The 20,157-nt window shown below is 40.0% G+C and overlaps 1 protein-coding gene across 4 annotated transcripts in view; it reads right to left on the bottom strand.

The window, feature by feature from the left end:
* The window catches only part of ep400 (E1A binding protein p400), a 35,510-nt gene extending 16,489 nt beyond the window's left edge, over window positions 1-19,021 (bottom strand). Inside the window, exons 1-24 of one of the 4 annotated variants that reach the window (XM_084727920.1) lie at window positions 18,846-19,021; window positions 14,948-16,287; window positions 14,742-14,849; window positions 13,420-13,504; window positions 13,045-13,164; window positions 10,967-11,361; window positions 10,570-10,869; window positions 8,890-9,075; window positions 8,637-8,777; window positions 8,458-8,536; window positions 8,290-8,327; window positions 8,147-8,204; window positions 7,915-8,004; window positions 7,320-7,433; window positions 7,013-7,203; window positions 6,748-6,925; window positions 6,373-6,509; window positions 6,104-6,273; window positions 5,279-5,453; window positions 5,028-5,164; window positions 4,579-4,765; window positions 4,165-4,334; window positions 3,853-4,040; window positions 1,716-2,006 (exon numbers count right to left, since the gene is read on the bottom strand). In XM_084727920.1, coding sequence (XP_084584046.1) covers window positions 1,716-2,006; window positions 3,853-4,040; window positions 4,165-4,334; window positions 4,579-4,765; window positions 5,028-5,164; window positions 5,279-5,453; window positions 6,104-6,273; window positions 6,373-6,509; window positions 6,748-6,925; window positions 7,013-7,203; window positions 7,320-7,433; window positions 7,915-8,004; window positions 8,147-8,204; window positions 8,290-8,327; window positions 8,458-8,536; window positions 8,637-8,777; window positions 8,890-9,075; window positions 10,570-10,869; window positions 10,967-11,361; window positions 13,045-13,164; window positions 13,420-13,504; window positions 14,742-14,849; window positions 14,948-16,252 — 4,843 coding nt within the window. In that variant the 5' untranslated portion in view covers window positions 16,253-16,287; window positions 18,846-19,021. Of the gene's footprint in view, window positions 1-1,715; window positions 2,007-3,852; window positions 4,041-4,164; window positions 4,335-4,578; window positions 4,766-5,027; window positions 5,165-5,278; window positions 5,454-6,103; window positions 6,274-6,372; window positions 6,510-6,747; window positions 6,926-7,012; window positions 7,204-7,319; window positions 7,434-7,914; window positions 8,005-8,146; window positions 8,205-8,289; window positions 8,328-8,457; window positions 8,537-8,636; window positions 8,778-8,889; window positions 9,076-10,569; window positions 10,870-10,966; window positions 11,362-13,044; window positions 13,165-13,419; window positions 13,513-14,741; window positions 14,850-14,947; window positions 16,288-18,845 lie in introns of those variants that run through there. The other 3 variants (XM_084727917.1, XM_084727918.1, XM_084727919.1) reach the window with 3 other exon arrangements.
* Between the last annotated feature and the right edge of the window lie 1,136 nt (window positions 19,022-20,157).

Raw genomic sequence — 20,157 nt, 5'->3', positions numbered from 1 at the left:
CTACTTTTACAAACCCTGAAGGGGAAAGAAAATGGCTACAAGGGAAATCCTCAGGTGAGACAGAGAGCCTGAAACATACACATATATACAGTAAATCACTGCACTTGACTGCCTTCTCAAGGCAACACAATGGTCACCAGGAAGTAAAATTAGGGATAAGTTGTGGAAAATTGAAATGGTTCACATATTCTTTGGACAATTTTTGGATTTTGGTTGGTTGTTAACAACAAAGTTATTTTTGACGTCCCTTTACAGATGTTTCTGTTAATGCCATTTATTAATACACGCAAGTTATTAACTCAATTACAGGGGTAGTGTGGATAATTTGAAGTGGGATTGTATGGGGTACTTTTAGATAATCAGTGTTTAGCTTCCGTAAATGGTGGTCAACACGTCCACAGTTTGGAGAATTATCAAACCAGTACAGGAAGCTAAACAATGTACTGCTGTGGACATGGTTGGCAGCTCAACGTACTTTAGAAAGCCCAGGTTCTGCAAGTATGTTCTTATTTTGCCAAAGGAGTCTGGTTGGTTTGGGCAGAACGAGATTACAGCAGTTTCCTGTTGGAAAGGACTGTCTGACAACAATGTATAGTGGTGAAAATATCTAATTATAGCATACACTTTAGGTGGCCTTTTTAGGTGTCTAAAATATGTTTTGCTGCTGACCCTGTCCATAGCAGTACATTGCTTATTTTCCCACACCAGTACTCCTGCTGCTTCTCCAAACTGTGGGCATTTCATCTGCCCTCTACTGTAGGTAATACACTCATTATCAGTAAGTACCTCACACAACCCAACTTCAAATAATCCAAACTATCCCTTTAAGCATTTACAAGGCACAAATTACTTATTAGTGGACACAGAATATTAGTGTGCACAAGTCACTGAGTCCAGTTTACATACCAGTGATGTACGTGCACAAATAATCAAAAATTTGACCCGATACCTGCTGAGCCAAAATGATAATGTTTACTTCAAGAATCACATTTAGGAGTCCTAGTTCCAAAACAAAGTTGGAACTTTTTAAACGACAAAAAACATTAAGATAATCTCTTCTTGATATACAGAAATATTGTGTGTTGTTACTGAAAAGGTTTCTCTGTTCACATTTGAGGCAGAAAGGGTTGTGGGACCATTTCCACATGCTTTGCAGTGATGCTCAACATCAGAGTGAAATCATAATATTAGCAAAGAAAAAAACAAAACAAAACAAAACAACCAAAGCTTTGGGAATTCTTCCTGCAGCTGGGCTGATGCAAGAGACAAAAGAATATTAGTAAACTGGGAGAAAAAAATGATTAAAAAGAAGGGGGAGGATATAATAATTAAGTTAAATAGTGTAGTGGCATGTGGTGTAACATAAGTGGGTCGTTCATAGTGTACATGCAGGTTTTGAGAAAGAAACTTGAGAATGCTGAGGCTGTGGAGATGCTGCTGATATGGCTACAGATTAAATATTAAAAGGGGCCGCAATTTTTTTTTTTTTTTTAACCACCATGAGTTGTATAACTATTGATACATGGCATCTCTATCGAAATTTCTGCATCACCAGTGCTGCTACCATTTCATGTACGTACAAAGCCATTTCTCTGGATGAATAAAGACTGCACACATATCAGCAGTGCCCCAAGTGAAGGCCTCAGTGTAGAGCAGTCCATTCTGTTGTGCCAGAGGTGGAAGGGAAATGCTCAGAGGGAGGGGAGGCCACTTACTAGGCAACCGTGCCTGGGCCTGGGATGTAAGAACCAGCCTCTGGGACAGTAAGCTGGGCTGGATGGCATGGCTGGGGGCTAGCGCTGGCCTTGGGACCTGTGCTAATGCAGCACCAGGCTGACTGATGGGAGCTATAGATCCCACAACTGTGCCCAAGGCCACAGAGGCAGCCCCTAGCACATGCTGCCCAATGCCAGTGTTCCCAGAGGAGGCTACAGTGGAGGAGGCAGAGTTGCTGTTGCTGCTGACAGGAGGGGTAGTCTGAGCTCTCTGAGTAGCTGTTCCAACCGCTGTGGAGTACAAGGCAATGGGGTATGGGACTACATGTTAGGGGTAACCCAATACTTAGTCAAGTCATCAGTATGTTCAAACAGTTTCCTCAAAATATTCACTCAGCAGTGGTGGGCCAACACAGGAAGCAGGATTATGTATGTTTTTAATTAACCACTGATAGCTTAGTCACTGCTAACAATTGATGAATGAAAAGTATTTTACTTAACAATAAACATTGATATGAAAGGTATTCAGTAGCTGTCAAGCTGAAGAAAGTGCCTTCTGCCTGTAGCTCTTCTTGACAAATGTAGCCTTTCTCTTGCTTCTTTATTATGACCTCCTTTGCAATATTACCAATGACATTAACTTCTCCTTCTTCTTTTTAAATCAATAAGCTGTTACAGCCATTCAGAGATAGAAGTTGCTAAATGATAAGGCATAGGAAGCTTTAACTGCCTCACAAAAAAAGCCTTACATTTAACCTTACCCTAATGGCCGTGCGGCCATCAGAGGGAAGACTTGCCATCTTTTATGTGGATGTCCAATTAGGGTTGATGGTAAATGTAGCAGATTGAAGAAATAAAGTCCTCAGTGCTCCTATAGTGACAAAGTTCTCCCGTTTAAGAAGCTGTGCTGGCAGTGCTTACATGTATGAGGATGCATTGTGCTTTTGACATCCACTGAGGATGCTACCTGCTGAGTGCTAATCAAAGTTACGTCATGTTGCCATGCAAATGAATTTTTGAATGCCTGGTCTGGCCTGGTCAGCCATATACTCTTGCATGGTTCCTGATGTTATGCAGCCACAGCCACTGACTCCCTCCTCTGCAACAGAGCTGCCATCTTTGTTTATTATACCTGCTTGATATGTTTCGTAGATTTTTGATGAGCTATGGACATTTTAGATGGCAACTTTCTGTATATAATGTAAGTAGACTGAGGAAGTGCATAGAGCTTGAAACTTCATGCAAATAAATACATTAAATGGGACCTTTTTGGTATACTGATCTCTCTCTCTGCATCGAATATCGGAGTTAGTCAAAACACTGTAAAATAGTTCATCATCCATTACATCCTCACTACTCATATTCTGGGATTATTTTTGCTGCTGAACATTTAGCTAGTTTACAAATTTTGGTTTTGACTCCCCACAGGTGGAGAAATCCAAGATGAAATAGCCTGTAGTTCTTTTCCGAAATGAACTAACTGTACATGTCTTATATCAGCCCTGGTTCTGGTAGAATAACAGCTTTTTCAGCAGAACTCTGCTTTCTCTGTCAATATAGCACACACTGATGACTTAATTGCTTAAATTTACTGCAATTTTCATCAACCAAGATTGGACATTCACATAAAAAGTTGCAAATTTTCCTGTTCAGGGAAAACACTGTGGCCATGCCACCACTGCTGCATGTAGGTATAAATATAAACATATAAACCCTCTGTGACCAGTGAAACCTGGAAGTGAAGGTGTCCCAGAGCCCTCCATAAAGCTGTAGGAAAAGGACCTGACCTTTAAAATTGCAGCACTGTGGATAAATTTGAACAAACTGTATATGTTTTTAAAATGTGCTGGAAACTAATAACAACAATACGTGACAGTATGGGCACAGCAAGAATGAATATCAAACATCAGATTCATTTTAAATCCAAACAGCATCACAATCATGCAGCATAACACTGTATAATGCAAACATGACAAGGGAAAAATTAGCATAAGCACATTACGTTGAGGCACTGATAAAATCACTTAATGGTTAAGTTGTCTTTTAAAGTTTGATGTCAGAGAACAACTTCTGGAATGCTTAAGCCACTGTGAAAACGAAATTCGCTCTGCTTTGCTGAGGACTGAAATTGTCTTACCGTGAGAAGCGGCTGTAGTTGTTGCTGTGGTAGCAGGGGACTTGCCCCTGGTCTGGCCTGACTGGTTGGTGGTGGAAACAGAGGTGCTCGTAGTGGGAGAGCTCGTTGGAGGACGCTGGCCTGCTGGAGGTGTGATGGCAGCCAGGCGACCTTCTGGCTTTGTTCCGTACTGCACCGGCTGGAACAATCTAACAAGGGGGAAAAAAAGAAAGAAAATCAAATGATCATTCGCACAATATCAATATTAGGTTTACATTTAGAGCAATTTAAAAGTGTCCAAGCATCTCTACATCAGCCATGTCATGTTACTACCTCATGGGTTTTATCGGGCATGGCTTGGGTCGTGGCGCTGGATCTGGACCAGTGTGGATTTCCTCTATCAGCTGCTGAGTGACCTTTAATTTTGGTACTGCCTCTTCAGTCTGATACCGAGTCAGTCTGTTCTCGTTATTGATCAGATCAAATATGGACATGTTTGCGATCTGGGAGAATAACGAGATAAAAGACAACAGCAGAAGCAGATCGGTTCAACATTCACAAGGTTCAAAATTAAGACGGAATAACATACAGAAATATGAAAAAAAAAAAAAAAAGAAATAAGAAAGATGAATTTTTAACAAACTGATTAACCCTTTTGGCATTAATTTGCCAACTAGGTTGTATCTTTGAGTTTAGACAGTAAAACAGGCTCAGCAAACACCAGCAATACAAAGCACATGTGTATACCTCGCTTGAATCTTTCTTCAGAGCCCCCAGCACCAGTGATGGGACACTGTATTGTAGCGAGGAGACAAAGAAGGAACTGCTGTTCTCTCTGGGAGCCACCAGCTCAGGGTGGTTACACACTCGCTGTAACTGCATCAACACCTGAAGCACGCTGACAAAATGACCTGTCTTCAGTGCCTCCTGGGCTCTAGGGGACCACACCCAGACAGAAGACATGATTACAAAAGACATTTCAAACAAGAGACATTCAATGTTTCCAACTAAAATTCTGAGCATATCTTACACATTGCAACATTAAATTGGAATGTGTGACTTCTGTTTTTACTATGTCTTCAAACAGTACCATTGTAAAGCCCCATGAATCTGTGCTGATCTTTTCAAATATTACTCTTAGTACCAGGGAAAACTTTACTCTGATATCAGATATCCATACAGTACAAATATCTAACCCTGGTTGAGTGAGGATGTCCTCGTAAAGGCTCTTCTGTCTGCTGGAGAGACGGCACTTCAGGATGTGCTCGTACTTCTTGGGCAGCTGTTTCTCCACATCCCTTTTGGAGCGCCTCAGGATGAAAGGCTGGATCACCTACAGTTAAGAGTAAGACAATTTCATATGTAATGTGCGCTGGTGAAGTGAATCAATTATGTTTAAAAAAACACAGTTTAATAGGTGAAGGAATTTGCAGACACTATTACCCACCCTGTGCAGGCGGATGACCAGTTTGTGGCAGTAGTCCTGGTTCTGGTCTGTGCCTGCCTTAACAGGGAAGTCTGAGTAGGACCTGGTGATTCCTGGTAAAAGGAAGTGGATCATGGTCCACAGCTCCTTTAGAGTATTCTGTAGAGGAGTGCTGATGAGGAGAACCCTCTGCTCGCTGCAAGACACACAAACATCTCATTTAGTGAACCGAGACTTGTTACAAGCATCAAAAATCCCTGACAGGGAAAAAATCTCACCAGTCAAAATGGTTTATCTAGTTGCACATATCTGTCACTCCCTAAAACAGTGTTTCTTCGAAGTTTTAAAAAGTTAAATTTAGGACCCTTTAAGACAATTATGAATGCATTTTAAGACCCATTTCACACCCATACTGGCAAAAAAAGTATGAAAAGTCAGGATTAATTCAGACCAGGCCGTACAATTTAGATTAGTAATTTTTTTGGTATCAAGTTGGTTTTGTTTTGTAGTTATTACGGCGTGATTAATACACTTTTTTAAACAAAAAAACATTTAAAAGTGAAAATGAAGTTAACAGAACTTCAGAAAATTAATGCTAACTTCATAATTTACACTTTAAAAGACATGTCAAAAACATATTCAAGATATTTTCAGACATTTTAAGGCTTAGAATTCAGATTATTAAGAGTTATTCAGACTTAAGACTTTTTAAGGACCTGTAGAAACACTGCTAACAGCTCACTATGACCATCAACAACACAAAAAAGAAGGTTAACTATAACAGGCCTGAAAACTTAAAATCCTGCTTTCAGAGAAAGTGGACATGGTATTGATCATCCAGCTCACCTTCTGAGAGCAAAGATTGTTTCCCAGTGTTTCTCAGTCATGTTTTTGATGAGCTGCACTTCATCCAGGACCAGGTGCCTCCACCTTCTCCTCAGAAAATGGCTCTGGTCTTTCATCAGCAGCTTGTAGGATGTCACACAGACATGGAAGCTGTTGGCTTCCCCCCACCACTGTAGATCAGTGATCAGAAAATAGGTTATCACATTTACTGAAAAAAAGCTTTCTACATCAAGTAATGTCATTAATAATTTAAATGCAGCAAAAATTACTGTTCTCTTAGATCTGCGCTCCCTTCTGTTGCCAAGGTACAGGAGGATCTTCAGGCCAGGACACCAGCGCTTGAACTCCACCTCCCAATTTAGCAACTTGCAAGTCCTTACTACAATAAGGTGAGGTCCCCAAATGCCTGTAGAGAAAAACAGACCACATCTTCAGAACATTAAATTCTAAAAATAAGAATTTCACAAATATTCACTATTAAAAAAAGGGATGGGTCATGATTTTCCAATAGTCATTAAATTATATTTAAAAAAAAAATTTAACTGATCTAATTGTCAAACAGGGCCCAGCAAATATTGACTAGCATTTTGGCTTGAAATGCCCACCCCTATTAAAAAGTCATGCATATCTTTGAACAGGCGTACCCTCTTGGCCAGCTAAGTGAGCCATGTAAGCCACAGTCTGTACGGTCTTTCCAAGGCCTGTTTCATCTGCGAGGATGCCGTTGAGGTTTTTCTTGTAAAGGTTCACCAGCCAGTCCACACCAATCTGCTGATATTCTCGCAGAGACCCGTGCAGTAGAAAAGGTGCTGGGCTGCGGGTCTAATAAAAATAAAAGACAAGTGAAAAAACAATAAAAGACATTTTTTCTTTTGTGTGTGTTTTTGTTTGTGTGTGTGTGTGTCTTACTGAGGAAGTGGTTCTGAAACTGCCCTTGGGCAGGATGAGCTCTGTGGCAGCAGCCACTTCAGCAATGTCTCTTGCAGGTTTCCCATCAGAGTCAGAGGAAGTGGCTTTGTCTGCACCACGGTACTGATCCACACTGAGCAGGGAGTCAATCATGACTGCCTCAGGTGGACTGCCTGCAGGACACTCCATTTCTGCAAAACAAAGAATATCCACTACTTCAGGGTGATGTCATTCACAACCATTGCACAAAACAGTTATAAGGATGAACATAACAATGTCATTCTTCATTTTTCAATTCCAAAGGCACCTTCAGTCTCGTCCATGTCATCCTCATCACTATGAGGACTTGGCTGAGGCCACTCGAAGCCGTCAGCATAGGCGCCAGCATACTGCTTCATCAAAACATCCAGAGGCATCTCAGCTAAAAACCAAATATTAAAGTATATGCATAAGCAATACTGACACAAATACAAGTAAATCTAGTACTTGTATGGTATACTTATCAAGCAGCATTAGTAATTTCTTGAGAAAAGAAAATCAGACATTGTTATGTAAATAAATATCAAATATTACACTAAAAAGTATGACAATACCATGACTACATGGTTAATTATTTCATTATTTTCATTTCATAAAAAGACTGCTACTGAAAGATGAACAGTTTTTGTTTCAAACTTTAAAACTTCATTGTCAAAGATAATTCATTTTTACATTGTGATAAATATTGCATTGTAAACTTTTTATCATGGCATTATCGGACCTTGAATTTTGATTAAGTCAGAAAATGGATACCACTAAAGCCTGGTAGGTGTTACTGAAACATCCTGGGTGTGTGGAAATGAACACATATCTCATTTTTAATCAAACCTTTTATCAGACAGAAAAGTAAAGTCATTAAGTACCATCTTTGGCAAGGTCATTCAGCTCTGCTTTGTGGTCTGTTTCCCCCTCCATGACCTCCTGTTCGTCTATGGTGCTCTCTTCATCTGCAACTAAAAGAGAGGACAGTCATATAATGTCCAGTTACCTATAATTTTGCAGAGTAAAGAAAACCATACAACACCAACTGTGCAGATTCTTTAAACATCCATGTTTCTATTTTTTGGCCAGATGACACTTAATAGTTTGACATACCGTCTTCATCAACCAAGGAGGAACTTGCTTTTCTTTTTTTAGTTGAAGTTGCGGCCTCCTATAGAAAGAAATAAGATTTAGATAAAAATAAAATGCAGTGGGTTGATTTGCATGGTCATTCATTACAGTGTAAATGCATCTACCTCTTTATCAGCTTTCCCTCCTGCTGACTGACCAGGTGCTGCAACACAAGTGATTTAAATTCAATACAAAAAGCTTTGAAGCACAACAAATGGATGAGAAGTAAAAGCTTGTGATACAGAGAAAAAAATATTCAGTTTTATTTTTGGTAGTTGGTCAGTGGGACGTACCTTTGGCTGAGGCTTTTTGTAAGCTGAGTGCTTTGAGCCTCTTCTCATAAATTTCAAACTGGAGCTTAATTTCCACAACCTGATGGAAAGAACACCTCATTCAGACTGATAAAAACAATGTTTTTATTTAGAACTAAGGACATAATGAAGAGAAATAAAGACATAAATTATTTACAAACCTGCTCAATGTTTGACCAGAAGAACTCAACCTCTCTGGCAATTGTGCTGGCAATGTGACGAAGATGAATTTCCCTTTCTTTCTTTGACCTCTCTTCACTTTTTTTCTGCTCTTGATGGTAACGGGCACATGTACGAACAAGCTATAGCGGAGACACGAGACAGTTTGGTTTTAACTTTCTATGACACCTCCTTTTGTTGTGCTGATGTATAACTTCACATTTCTCTTTATAAATCATTCCATCTCTGCCATACCTTCTTAGCTGCAGCTTCTTTCCATCTCCTCTCCTGGGCGAAGTCAGCTGCCATCCACTGCATCTCCTCCAGGAGGTAGTCCCAGTGGGACTTTGGACGTGTGGCTTCAACGAGTTTGGGGAGCCGACTGGCTGACCACTGGCCTTCCTTCCTCAGCTCAGAGATGCGCTGATGCACTTGACTTTCCTAAGAAACAGAAACAGTATGTGACATTAATATAACAGTATAATGGTAAATATCGACAGTATTAATCCTTGTTTCAGTTGTTCCAGGAATATATAAGGTGTTGAACACCAAAATTAAAATCTTACTCAATGAACATATTCAAATAAAGGACAATGGACAAAAGCAGATCATAGAATGAATAAAGCAGCAGTCATCACTGGGTGTTGTCAAAGAGCTTATGTAAATAATGTGTATTTATCAAATGTCAATAAGAGCATGTATGTTTGCTTTCATTAAGAAGAAAATGAAAAAGAAAAAATACAGACAGCGCTCAAGATTCGAGAGCGGCACATATATGTATCTAAGACAGGGTTTGGGCACATTTACGTATTGAATTTAATACTCTTTAAATCTCTTTATCACCATTATGAATGCAGTTTAAGATCTGTTTCATGACTGCAAAAAAATTTTGTTAAATATTTATCTTTACTCAGGACAACCAGTAACTAAACCAGTAACCAGTTATCCTAACTAAGTAATAGTTAAAATGAGTGAGGGGTTAAATCACTGAATGAAGTAACATTAAAATTAGCAGCTAATAAAAAATAATGAAATCTGATTGAACTTTCCATTTTTTTTTTTAATAATTTCAGGTACACCAGATTAAAGAGTGAACCCAAACCTTTCACAATATGTTTTCTATTTTCTGTCTTTGGACCTGTGTTAAGTTTGCATTTTTACAAGTCGGTATTCATTGACCAATATTTTAAGTACGGACCAATGTGAGGTTCTTTCCTGACAAATTAAAGTTATCTTAACACACTATCCTAATCCAACAGGGACAGAAACATTGATTTAGCTAAAAACACAACACTGACCCAAAATCACGAAAAACAGAGGCAATGTTTTTTTTTGTTTTTTTTGTCAGAACTGAGGGCTATTCCTGTCATTCATGTCTGGACTGGTAACTTTCAGTGCATTTATGGAGTTATATTTATGGATTTTTACTTGGAAAAATTAATTTTATAGGTAATATGCTCCAGTAAATTCTGACCGGGCTGCACAGTTTGCATTAGTGCTTATTTGTTACGTGTTGGTTTCATCCTGAAGTTTTGTTACAGTACGACTAATACAGATATTCCCAAGAACACATTTAAAAGCGATACTTAAGTTGTTGCTTTCTAAATTTTCCAAAAAAAATCACTTTAACTTTAACCATGTAAGACCAGTGACTCTGTAACATTTAAAGGCAGCAAAGCCCTGGATCTATTTAGGCCAAGATCATTTGCATACATCTGCAACGATAAGATGGCAGCACACACAGATGCAGCGCCGTTGTTCTCCTCTAACTTTATTTCATTCCTGTCTCAATGTTCTTTATAAATATGTGTTAAAAGACTGCACCATTTCTTAAAACAGCACATTTCAGGATAATACAATTAATATTTTGTTGTGTTTGCACAATGACAAAGTTCTTGAAACTCTCTGGAAACTAAGTGAGCACATGGAACTCACCAGTTTGGCCTGCTCAACTTGTTTATCTTGAGAACCCTCCTGTGAGGACTGCATGGTCCCACTTTGACCAAAGCCACCAACTTTGACCGCAGATATGCCGTTGGTTCCAGTCAGTTTGGACTGGGTGCTTGGGTTGACATTGGAGCCAAGAGGGCGCATCGGACTTGCAGTGTGGGGGGTTGGAACAGAATTAGGAGCAGAAAGGGGAGCAGGAGACATGGATGTCATGGATATTGAGTTGGTCATGACTCTTTGAACTGGCTGGTTTGGCTCTGTACCAGGGCGAGCAAGTGCCACCGTCTATAAAGAGAGGAGGAAAACATTCTTAATAGAACAATCTCATCATTTAGGCACAAACATACATGAAATCTGTATTCATATGGTTTCGGGCACTGACCGCTTGTCCCGTCTGTAGTATGGGCTGGGACTGTTGCTGCTGAGGCTGCAGCTGGAGATGAAGACCTGGCTGCATTTGCTGCTGGAGTTGGGCCTGGAGCTGTGTGTGAGGGTTTACTGTGGCCAGTACAGGTCCACCTGCCTGCACCTTCACCTGTGCCTGGAGCTGACCGCCAGGCTGAGCCGTGTTCTCAACTAACTGAGGCTGCTGGGAGAGCGTCATGGGCAGACCGGCCATGGGGAGGGCACCTTGGGGCAACCTTCCAGGCAGCTGTGGAGGAGGGGTGTGCAGGCTGGCTGCATTCTGCACCGGCGGTCCTTTGGATGGGTCGTATTGTTGCTGATTCTGCTTCTGTCCTGCAATCTGGACCGCTTGAGGAGTAGGCGGCATCCCGCCTGTACACATAGTAACCAAATTATAGGACGAACAAAGGGGTGGTATAGAGAGCAACACAAAGAAAAACATTAAAAATCACATTGGCAGTCCTGCCATCTGTTTTGTAAAAGCTTGTTTGTGCTTCTGCTAATTAAAAAGGTTTTATATGGCATTAAATGTGTGGTAGCTTCCTCTTATTATATATTTGAGAGACCCCTTTCAACAAGTTACATCTTTGGAAGCTGATAAATACATAATGAAATAGTACCTTTAAATTTTAAATGACTTTTTGAGCTTCAGCTATTAGAGCTCCTCAGAACCTTGCCTTAATGAACTAGATGTACTGTATGAATCAACAGTAGTGTACTACTTCCTGATGATCAGAGCGGAAACTAATGAAAGTCATACAGCAAAATGGTTACAGAAGAAATGAAATCAATGTGAGATTCTACATGTCTCTCAAATAAAATACTACTTTGATTAATGCAAAACCAAAACATTGCATTTCAAATGTTGAGAGAATGTGGTTAAAAACATCAAAAATTATACGTGCAATAAGAGAGTTTTTTAGAGAGGAAAAATAGAAATGTTACAAAGGAAAATGAAAAAAGAACTTTTAAAAATAGAGACAGGGAGAAGAAAGGGGAAATAAAAATACAGAGCGGACACTCACAAAAACACCATATGTCTGGGCATGCATGAAGCGATGTCATTCTAGCGGTAACCAAGGCATCTGGATGCCTCACATAGCGACAAAGCACAGAGGTGAGCAAAAGGACACACATGGGGTCTTGCAGACAGCAGGCCTGAGCGGAGCTGTGCACACTAAAGCAGCGCCTGCCTTACCTCCCTGCACGGCACACCACCTTGCCTAGACGCCATCAACACCTGGCCCTGACACACCCACACCACCACAATCGCAAAAACCTGTGTCGTGAACGCAACTCCTCCACATGATTCCCCTCCTACTTAGACTGAGGGAAAGAAGCCAAGTCAGAACAAAATGCCATGAAATAACATGGAACGAAGGAAATCAACTAAATGTGAACATGAGACAAATAAAGACACTCTTGAAGATGCAACGTATGAACTGAAGATTGATGGTTTTGAATCCATTTTGATGGTGCAAGGACGAACAACTGGAGAGGGAAAAGACTTGTGAAGGAATGACAATGGTAAATTAAAAGGAAGCATGAGACGTGGATTCATAAAATGGGAAAACAAGCAAAACCCATTGGAAAGTGAATTTGTTCCCACAGGGTTCCCACTTTCTGTGATCCACCTCCAAATAAGATGAGAATCCATCAGCACGGGAAGGTCTGTCCAAATAAAGATGACGAACAGGAACAAACTTCAGAAAAGAAGAGATGGATAACGACGGATGATCAACAGTTAAAACAAAAAAGGAAAATCATAAGACATGGCATCTTCCCATTGAGTGGCTACTCTTCTTCAGACTTGGATTGTCTTCTTCCCCATTTATCCTGACAGAGAAAGAGCTGCTGCGGGTACAGCTAAGCCTGAACTTCCTGTGGACTGCTGAGAAATCCAGCACATGGATGAAGATCTGTTTGTTGATGCTGCTTGAAGTTTGTTTGTAGAAGATGAATGTTGTGATTTACTTATTTAAAATCTCCTTAAGTTTAAGGAACGTCCAGCAGCATCGAACAGAACACAGAACGGCCTGGTAGTAGCACTCCTACCTTGCGCAGTTGGCATAAGCTGCTGGAGTGGAACGCCAGGTGATCCTAAAGGAGCTACACCAGGATGCTGGAAAATCAGCCCATGGCGACCAACGTCAATCCGGGACCTCTTAGCCTGATCTGGGATTTAAAACACACAATACCCTCATAACGCAAAACACAAGCACTCGGCATAGAGCAATGACCTTCTGCAGACCTTACAGGTCACCTCTCCTTCCTCGGGTTAAGACTTCAACACAGAGCGCTAGTAGAGGATGCCAAATATCTAAAAGCAGAAGCAATTAGAGGGAGAAAAGAAAACAAACAGAAAACAAAGCAAACGGGGAGGAAACAAAGCAACATAAGCGAGACAGGAGTCTACGATCCTTGCCCTACCTGCTTGCACCATAGCCTGCTGCCTCTTAAAGGCATCCATGTCTCCAGGGTTTGTAATTGTGCCAGCAGCAGTCCCTTGGTGTGCCTGAAAAAACAGCTCATAGATTAGTCAGGGATTTCCTCTTAAAAAAAATACAAAGAAAGAAACTATAGATAAACGCATTGTAATTAGGGATGGATATCGTTAGGATTCTACTGATACTGATCAGGGATCGGGGAAATACTAAATTCTTAGATGCACAGCGATGCAGATGTGGAAGATTCTGAATCGATTCATAAACGTCAAAAAACAATTTTCCAAATGACAATTAACATGATGTTGACAGAGCAAAAAAGAACTCAGCTGCAAGGGCAGCGCAGCACGCAGACCATCTACAGCGTGCACACACTAGAGTTGCTGTAACAGATGAGAGCAGCTGAACAACACACACCACAGCATTAAACAATTTTGACCAACTCTGTGATGAAGAAAATAACTCTCTGCTCAGTCTGTTTCACCACTTACTTGCTTTGCATATTAGACAGACTGCTCTCCACTGCTGGTGATATAACGTGAATAACACACAGCAAAACACTCCGCATCCCCTTTTTGTTTTGTCATACAGGCAATGCTGTATACTAATACTGTAGGATACTTTAAAATTGATTAATTCATTAATTAATGTTAACTTTTTTAAAAATACCACCAAACATTCATAACGTGCAAGTGCAGTTACACAATACAAAATGTATTTGATCGGACACTGGCAGCTTTGTCATCATTAGGGGATGGTTAGGAATTTGAATGGCAGCTACATCAGAGCAAACTAAAGTTAGACAAATTTCAATACCAGCACTATTTATCCAGGAGCTGATGAATATATCTGTACTGTTAGTCAAGGAACCGGTACCAAATGATTGCTGGCTCTAAAATACGAGGGTCAGGCTGATGGATGATGCCATTGTCCATCATGATGCCTGACAGTTATCGTCCACTGAGCCCTCTACAATTGTAACATTGTGATTTAAAGGAACTAATAGAACTGATGAAGATGCTTTTTAAGGAGTGTCAGCCAAAGAGTGCAAAAATGAAGGATGGGTTTATGATAATAGCACCTTGCATCTGATTTACTAAAGGAAAAACAGCATAAAGTACTGCCTAATGAGTAATTAATATCTATCATGCATAGATGAATAGATGAATAAGTACAAAATAAGTATATCAAAGCAATGTGTTTCATTATGGACACTGCCATATGCCAATTTGGTAGGCATTGCCCAACCCTACTCAATACCCATCCCTAATTGTAATAAGTGCTTAAAACAAGTGTTGTCTCTATCACCTGAAACTGCTGCGGGACAGAGAAAGCTGCAGAAACATTGGGAGGAAGCTGTGTTGCTATGGCAACTGGTGTCACTGCTTGGCCATCCTTTCCAGTAACAACCTTTACCTGAAAAAGACAGATTTGAAAGAGGAACAATACTCATTGGATGAAAACAAATGAAAAGACCCACTTGACCTCACACTAAGAGGCAGCCAATTTAATACCTCATCATTAATGACCTCAGACTGCTCTTCCTCTTCTTCTTCCTCCTCCAAGTCCAAGTCGTTCTGTCTCAAGTAAGTATACAAGGGAACACAGGGCTTCTTCTTAAAAGCTAAGTAGTCCATCATATTCCCTTGGAGGTGCTGCAGAAAGAAAAGTTCAATCAGGTATTCTTTGAAAACTTCTTTCAGACTCTCCATCTTCTTGGTGTGGTGCTCCAAGCACTGTTTCCTCAGCTGGGCGATCTCAGGTGTAGAAGGAGCTATTTCCTCTAGCTTTTTGGGAGCCTGCTTCTTCACAGTGCCCACAGCCATGCTGGTGGATGCAAGAGGATTGTTGGGGATCCCTTGTGTCGGACTGGTGAGGGAGGGGCTGGAGGGTGGAATGGAGGAGGGTATACTGAATGATGCTGTGGCTGTGGTTCCTACACCAGCAACCACACCTTGTGATGTCTTCTCAAATATCATAGGGCGTGCGAGCTGTCCTTGAATGATACTGCTGATCTGTGGAGGTAGGTTGGAGGTGGTGATGTGACCTGGGCTGCCCAGGGTGGGGAGAGCAGTTCCGGCGGCCACGGGGCTCTGAGGTCCGAGGTGGTGGATGGTGCCTCCAGTCTGTGAGTGAGGCTGAGAAAGCCGACGTTCCCTCACAGAGCCTGGTGCTCCCGGAGACGCCAGCTGTACCTGGCCTGGTGTGGCTTGGGCAATCTGGGCCAGTCCTGTCCCCTCTTGGTAAACAAAGTGGCCACTTCCTGATGGACTCCCTAAACTGATTTGCCGCACTAACATACCGGCTTCGACAAAGCGGGTCGGACTCTGTCCACACACACCCAGTGCTGCTGCAGGTGCGCCAGGCCTTGTCACACCTTGCAGTGGGACTGGACTGTGCTGGGTGGGACTTTGGGGCTGCATGGGTTGGGGCACAGGTGAAGTGACCTGGATGTAGGAGGATGGAGCATGCTCAAACCTCCACTGAGGCGCAGTATGCTGAAAGCCAGGGGATGCAGGGTTCTGGATGGGGAGTGGGGTGAGGGTGATCTGTTGTCCCACATTTTGTAATGTGATGTTCATGTTCTGGCCAGTGACTGGGCTACGGCTCATGATTATCTGATAATTGGGTGACTGGGGGGCTGAAGGGCTGGCAGCAGAGGAAAATGTGGTCACAGGAGACTGAGGGTGGTTAACTGTAGCTTGCTGCTGTGTAACTGCCATGGTGGCCTGCTGCTGCTCCTCTGCCTCAGACCCACTGACAGACTTAGATCTCTGGAGCTGTCGTTGCATATTCTGTGAACCACTTCCATGGTGCATCGCGTGAGACTGTTACTATGTCTAAACACAATAATCTGTGGAGAGAGCACAGCAAAGCACAGCAATAAGTGATTTTAACTATTTAAAGTGACACGAATATGAAGAGAAGGCTTTGTCTGGTAGGTCACCCAGGTATTGCATACATTAATGGCAAAAGTTTACATACCACAAAAAGGAGAAGCAATTTTTTAATAAAGGTAAAACATATTCATAGATGCCAGTGAAGCATTATGGTGCTAAAGAGATGCCCTCGACTACAAATCATATTCTCCTGACATAAGGCATCATGCAAATTTGCCTTTTTTAAAAAAGTGAAAATCAAATGCAAAAATTGTGACTCCTATTGAAATCACAATATCTGTCAAAAAAGCGGCATGTTTTTTTTTTGCATGTTGTTCAGCCCTAATTTACCAACGCATTTGTATGTATGTCAATATCTTGACATAAAATGATATGCATTGTGGCAGAAGATTTTCTTCACATCACCCACTTCTTGCATTAAACTGGTGTGTACAGTAGTCCAAAAACAGGGCTGAGCAATATGAGCAAAATCAATGATCGCAATATTTTTTTTTTTACCAAATACCTTGTTATCAATATTGTGAGAATATCATAGGGATGCCTAGTAGTGATTTCACAAAATGTTAACATCATATGATTTTTTATAAATAATCATTAGTAATGTGGATATAATAAAAGTAGGTAAAGGCAAATGACAGAAAATCTAGAGCAGTCTGTAAGTTCAAAAAATTATATCACTTTCCTGTAACACAGCCTTTAAATCCAGGAAAAGACAACACTTATACCATATCACGATAAAACAATACCCAAAGACTATGGCGATATCTAATCTTATATCATGATATAAGTATATTGTCCAGCCCTAAAATGTGACAGAATTTCCTCCTGTCACTCACTACTTGTAAATACATACACAGGCATTCAAGTTATCAAAGCACTTAAATATTGATACTTTTCAATACCATATGTTTAAATAAAAAACAATACTAAGATTGAGAGTATCAAAAGTCAGAAAATTCAAGACTTTAAGACCAAGACTTAAGTTTGGTGTTAATGGTCCTGCCTGAAATTTGTCTTGCAGTAAAACCAGACGGTGCTCAGCGACTTTTTCTGTACCAGCACTGTTGGCAGGTTGTTAATAAAGAAATAACAAAATCAAAAAAACATCCTTTTTTATGTGCTTAGGACTTCTTCTTTTTGACATGGTATTGAAAGAGGTATTGAATTTGGTTTTCTTTTACACTAGTATAGTATGGGAAAAAAAATAAACAAATATTGTAGTAATGATATAACACTAAGTCACACAGGGTTCAAATGCAATTACACGATGTAATCTAAAAATATTTGGAGCAACTCCTGGGTAGTGCACTCCACACTTCACAGCTGGCACATCAAACATATTACAATGTGATTATAAGGTACAAAGACAGTGTGTTTAAGGATACAACTAATGATTATTTTCATTTTCAATTAATTAGCAGATTTTTTTTTTTTTACAATTAATAGTTTAGTATATAAAGTGGCAAGGAAATGTGAAAAATACTCATCACAATTTCCTTGAGCCGAAAGTGACATTTTCAAATTGCCTTTGTCCAATTCAAGCAGCTGGGACTAGCAAATATTTGACATTTACCTTGAAAAATGAATGAAATGATTCATTGATTATTAAATAGGTTGGCAATTAATGTTTTTTCAATCGACCGAAAAAACCAAATGCATTTACACGCAGTAATTTAAAGATATTTTGGACATCTGCTAAGGAGTACACTTCTTGCTTGACGGCTAGAACATCAGTCATATTACAAAGTGATTATTAAGCAAAGAGATTATGTGCCAATGGTAAAAACCCAGAACACAGACCTTGCAAACAGTTATAAGTGAAGAGGTTTAAACAGTGCATCTTTACAGCTACAACCCATCTCTACATCTGTGAACACGGAAAATTTTATACAGCAAGATATAATATTCAGATTGTCCTCTAATGAAAATGAAAGACTTAATATCGTCTTACATGCTGCTGTTAATCAGCCAAAGTCTACCTGCATTTAAACAAAGGTGATCTTACGTTACTGATAGTTGTGATGCTGATTTGTACTGTACCGGTGGCCTAATACGATAAATGGCAGCGTTGAAACACTATTTGTTGTAAACTACAAGTTTTATATCACAATAATGACACTATATTTGCCACCAATGTGACCTAAATGCAGCAGTATTCCCTGTGCACTGGGTTAAATTTTCATTGTTTGTTACGACGTTAACGTTAGCTCCCACTGCCAGTTTCGCTCCACCGGGGCGTACTATTAGCTTACGCTAGCTAGCTAGTAGATATTATCAGAATAAAAAGAAGAATAGGGTAAGGGCGTGTGGCTGGGTAAAAAATATGCATACAGTAAATTACAAATATGCAATTATAACGTCCGCAATAATGCTGTCTGCGCCGTTTCATTAATTACAATAACCCTCGCTACGAGACGCGTGCTAGCCGATGCTAATGATGTTAGCTTGTTATTGCTAGCAGGCCAGCTGCCGACGAATAAATACATTTTATCACCTTAACTGGGTTACTTACAGGGACTGGGGCTTCTGTATGCGTTTCATAAATCCTAAGTCATATTTACATTGAGTCACATGCTGTAACAAATTTTAATCCGAGAAAAAATAAAATATCGATATTGCTAACGGCTATTCAATGTTTTGGAGCTAATTTCATTCAGCAACATGGCGACCGCAGCAACCTTTGCTGTGACCCGGAAGTAGTTCTGTCTCCAGGAAGAGACGAAACGATGACGATCACGTTTCACTGAAAACGCCTCATCTTTATATTAAGTTCTAAGAAATTTGTCGATTAGCAAATAAATAAAGTGCTAAAAAAATAAATAAATATTTTGAGCTTGGAATAAAAAAATGACTAATTGAAAACAAAGGTTATAGCAGTTCTTTAAAGGGACAGTTCACCCTAAAATCAAAATGACATATTTTTCTTCTTACCTGTTGTGCTATCATCCATCTTTAAAACTTGGTTCGGAGTAAACCCATTTAGTCCACTGGGTAAGTGGAATTTACCCAATAATAAAAATAAGAGCACAGAACAACAATATCTGTATCTTTTGCATTACCTTCAAAACATATCAACATGTCTTTATCCTGAAATTGAAGTGTCTACCCAGGTTTTCTTCTTATATAGGTGATGAACATTCTTCAAAATATTGTCATATACATCCAGTTAAAAATAAATGACAGGTTGTTTCTCCTTCCAGTTCACAAAAAGAGCAAGAATAAACTATATCAATTCTAAATCTCTCATGTCTGTTTGTTGGGTGTTTTTGATGCAAAATTCTAAAGGAAACCTCCTCATCTTTATTACAAAAACAACATTTGTCTCTAACAAGCTAAGTCTAAGTTTCTGCCAATTAATTTCTACATAAAGCCCAAAAGGGTCTTCCTCAGGGGAGAGTTACACTCCTTGGCAGGGGATCAAAACCCACTGCACACTCTTTTGGCATAACTGGTAAAATGAATTTGGGGAGGATGTTGTAAAAAAGTCTACTTTTTGTATTTAGTTCTTTAAACTTGTTAAATAAATTACTTGGTGCTTGAAAGCTTGCAAAGATCAAAATTATAATTTAAGTCACATGTTGTGGCAAACTAAGACACACTGATTTAGCGTGCACACTCAAAAAGACTTGAGGAGATTCCAAAGTTTTAGCAATAAATATTATTTATTTTCATCACACTGGGTTTGACAACTCATTTTGGCAAATTTGACTTGCAGTCACACAATAAAAGTAGAAAAGGCAATTTGATAAATTCTAACAAACTTCTGTTTTCAACACTAAAATTTACACAAAATGTGAATATGCAATTGTAATACACTTGTGTAC

Source organism: Lutjanus erythropterus, chromosome 10 (assembly GCF_056507025.1).
Source record: "Lutjanus erythropterus isolate fLutEry1 chromosome 10, fLutEry1.hap2, whole genome shotgun sequence".
Taxonomy (NCBI): domain Eukaryota; kingdom Metazoa; phylum Chordata; class Actinopteri; order Lutjaniformes; family Lutjanidae; genus Lutjanus; species Lutjanus erythropterus.
Note: the sequence above shows the minus strand (reverse complement) of the source record. Positions and strands in the feature narration are given on the sequence as shown.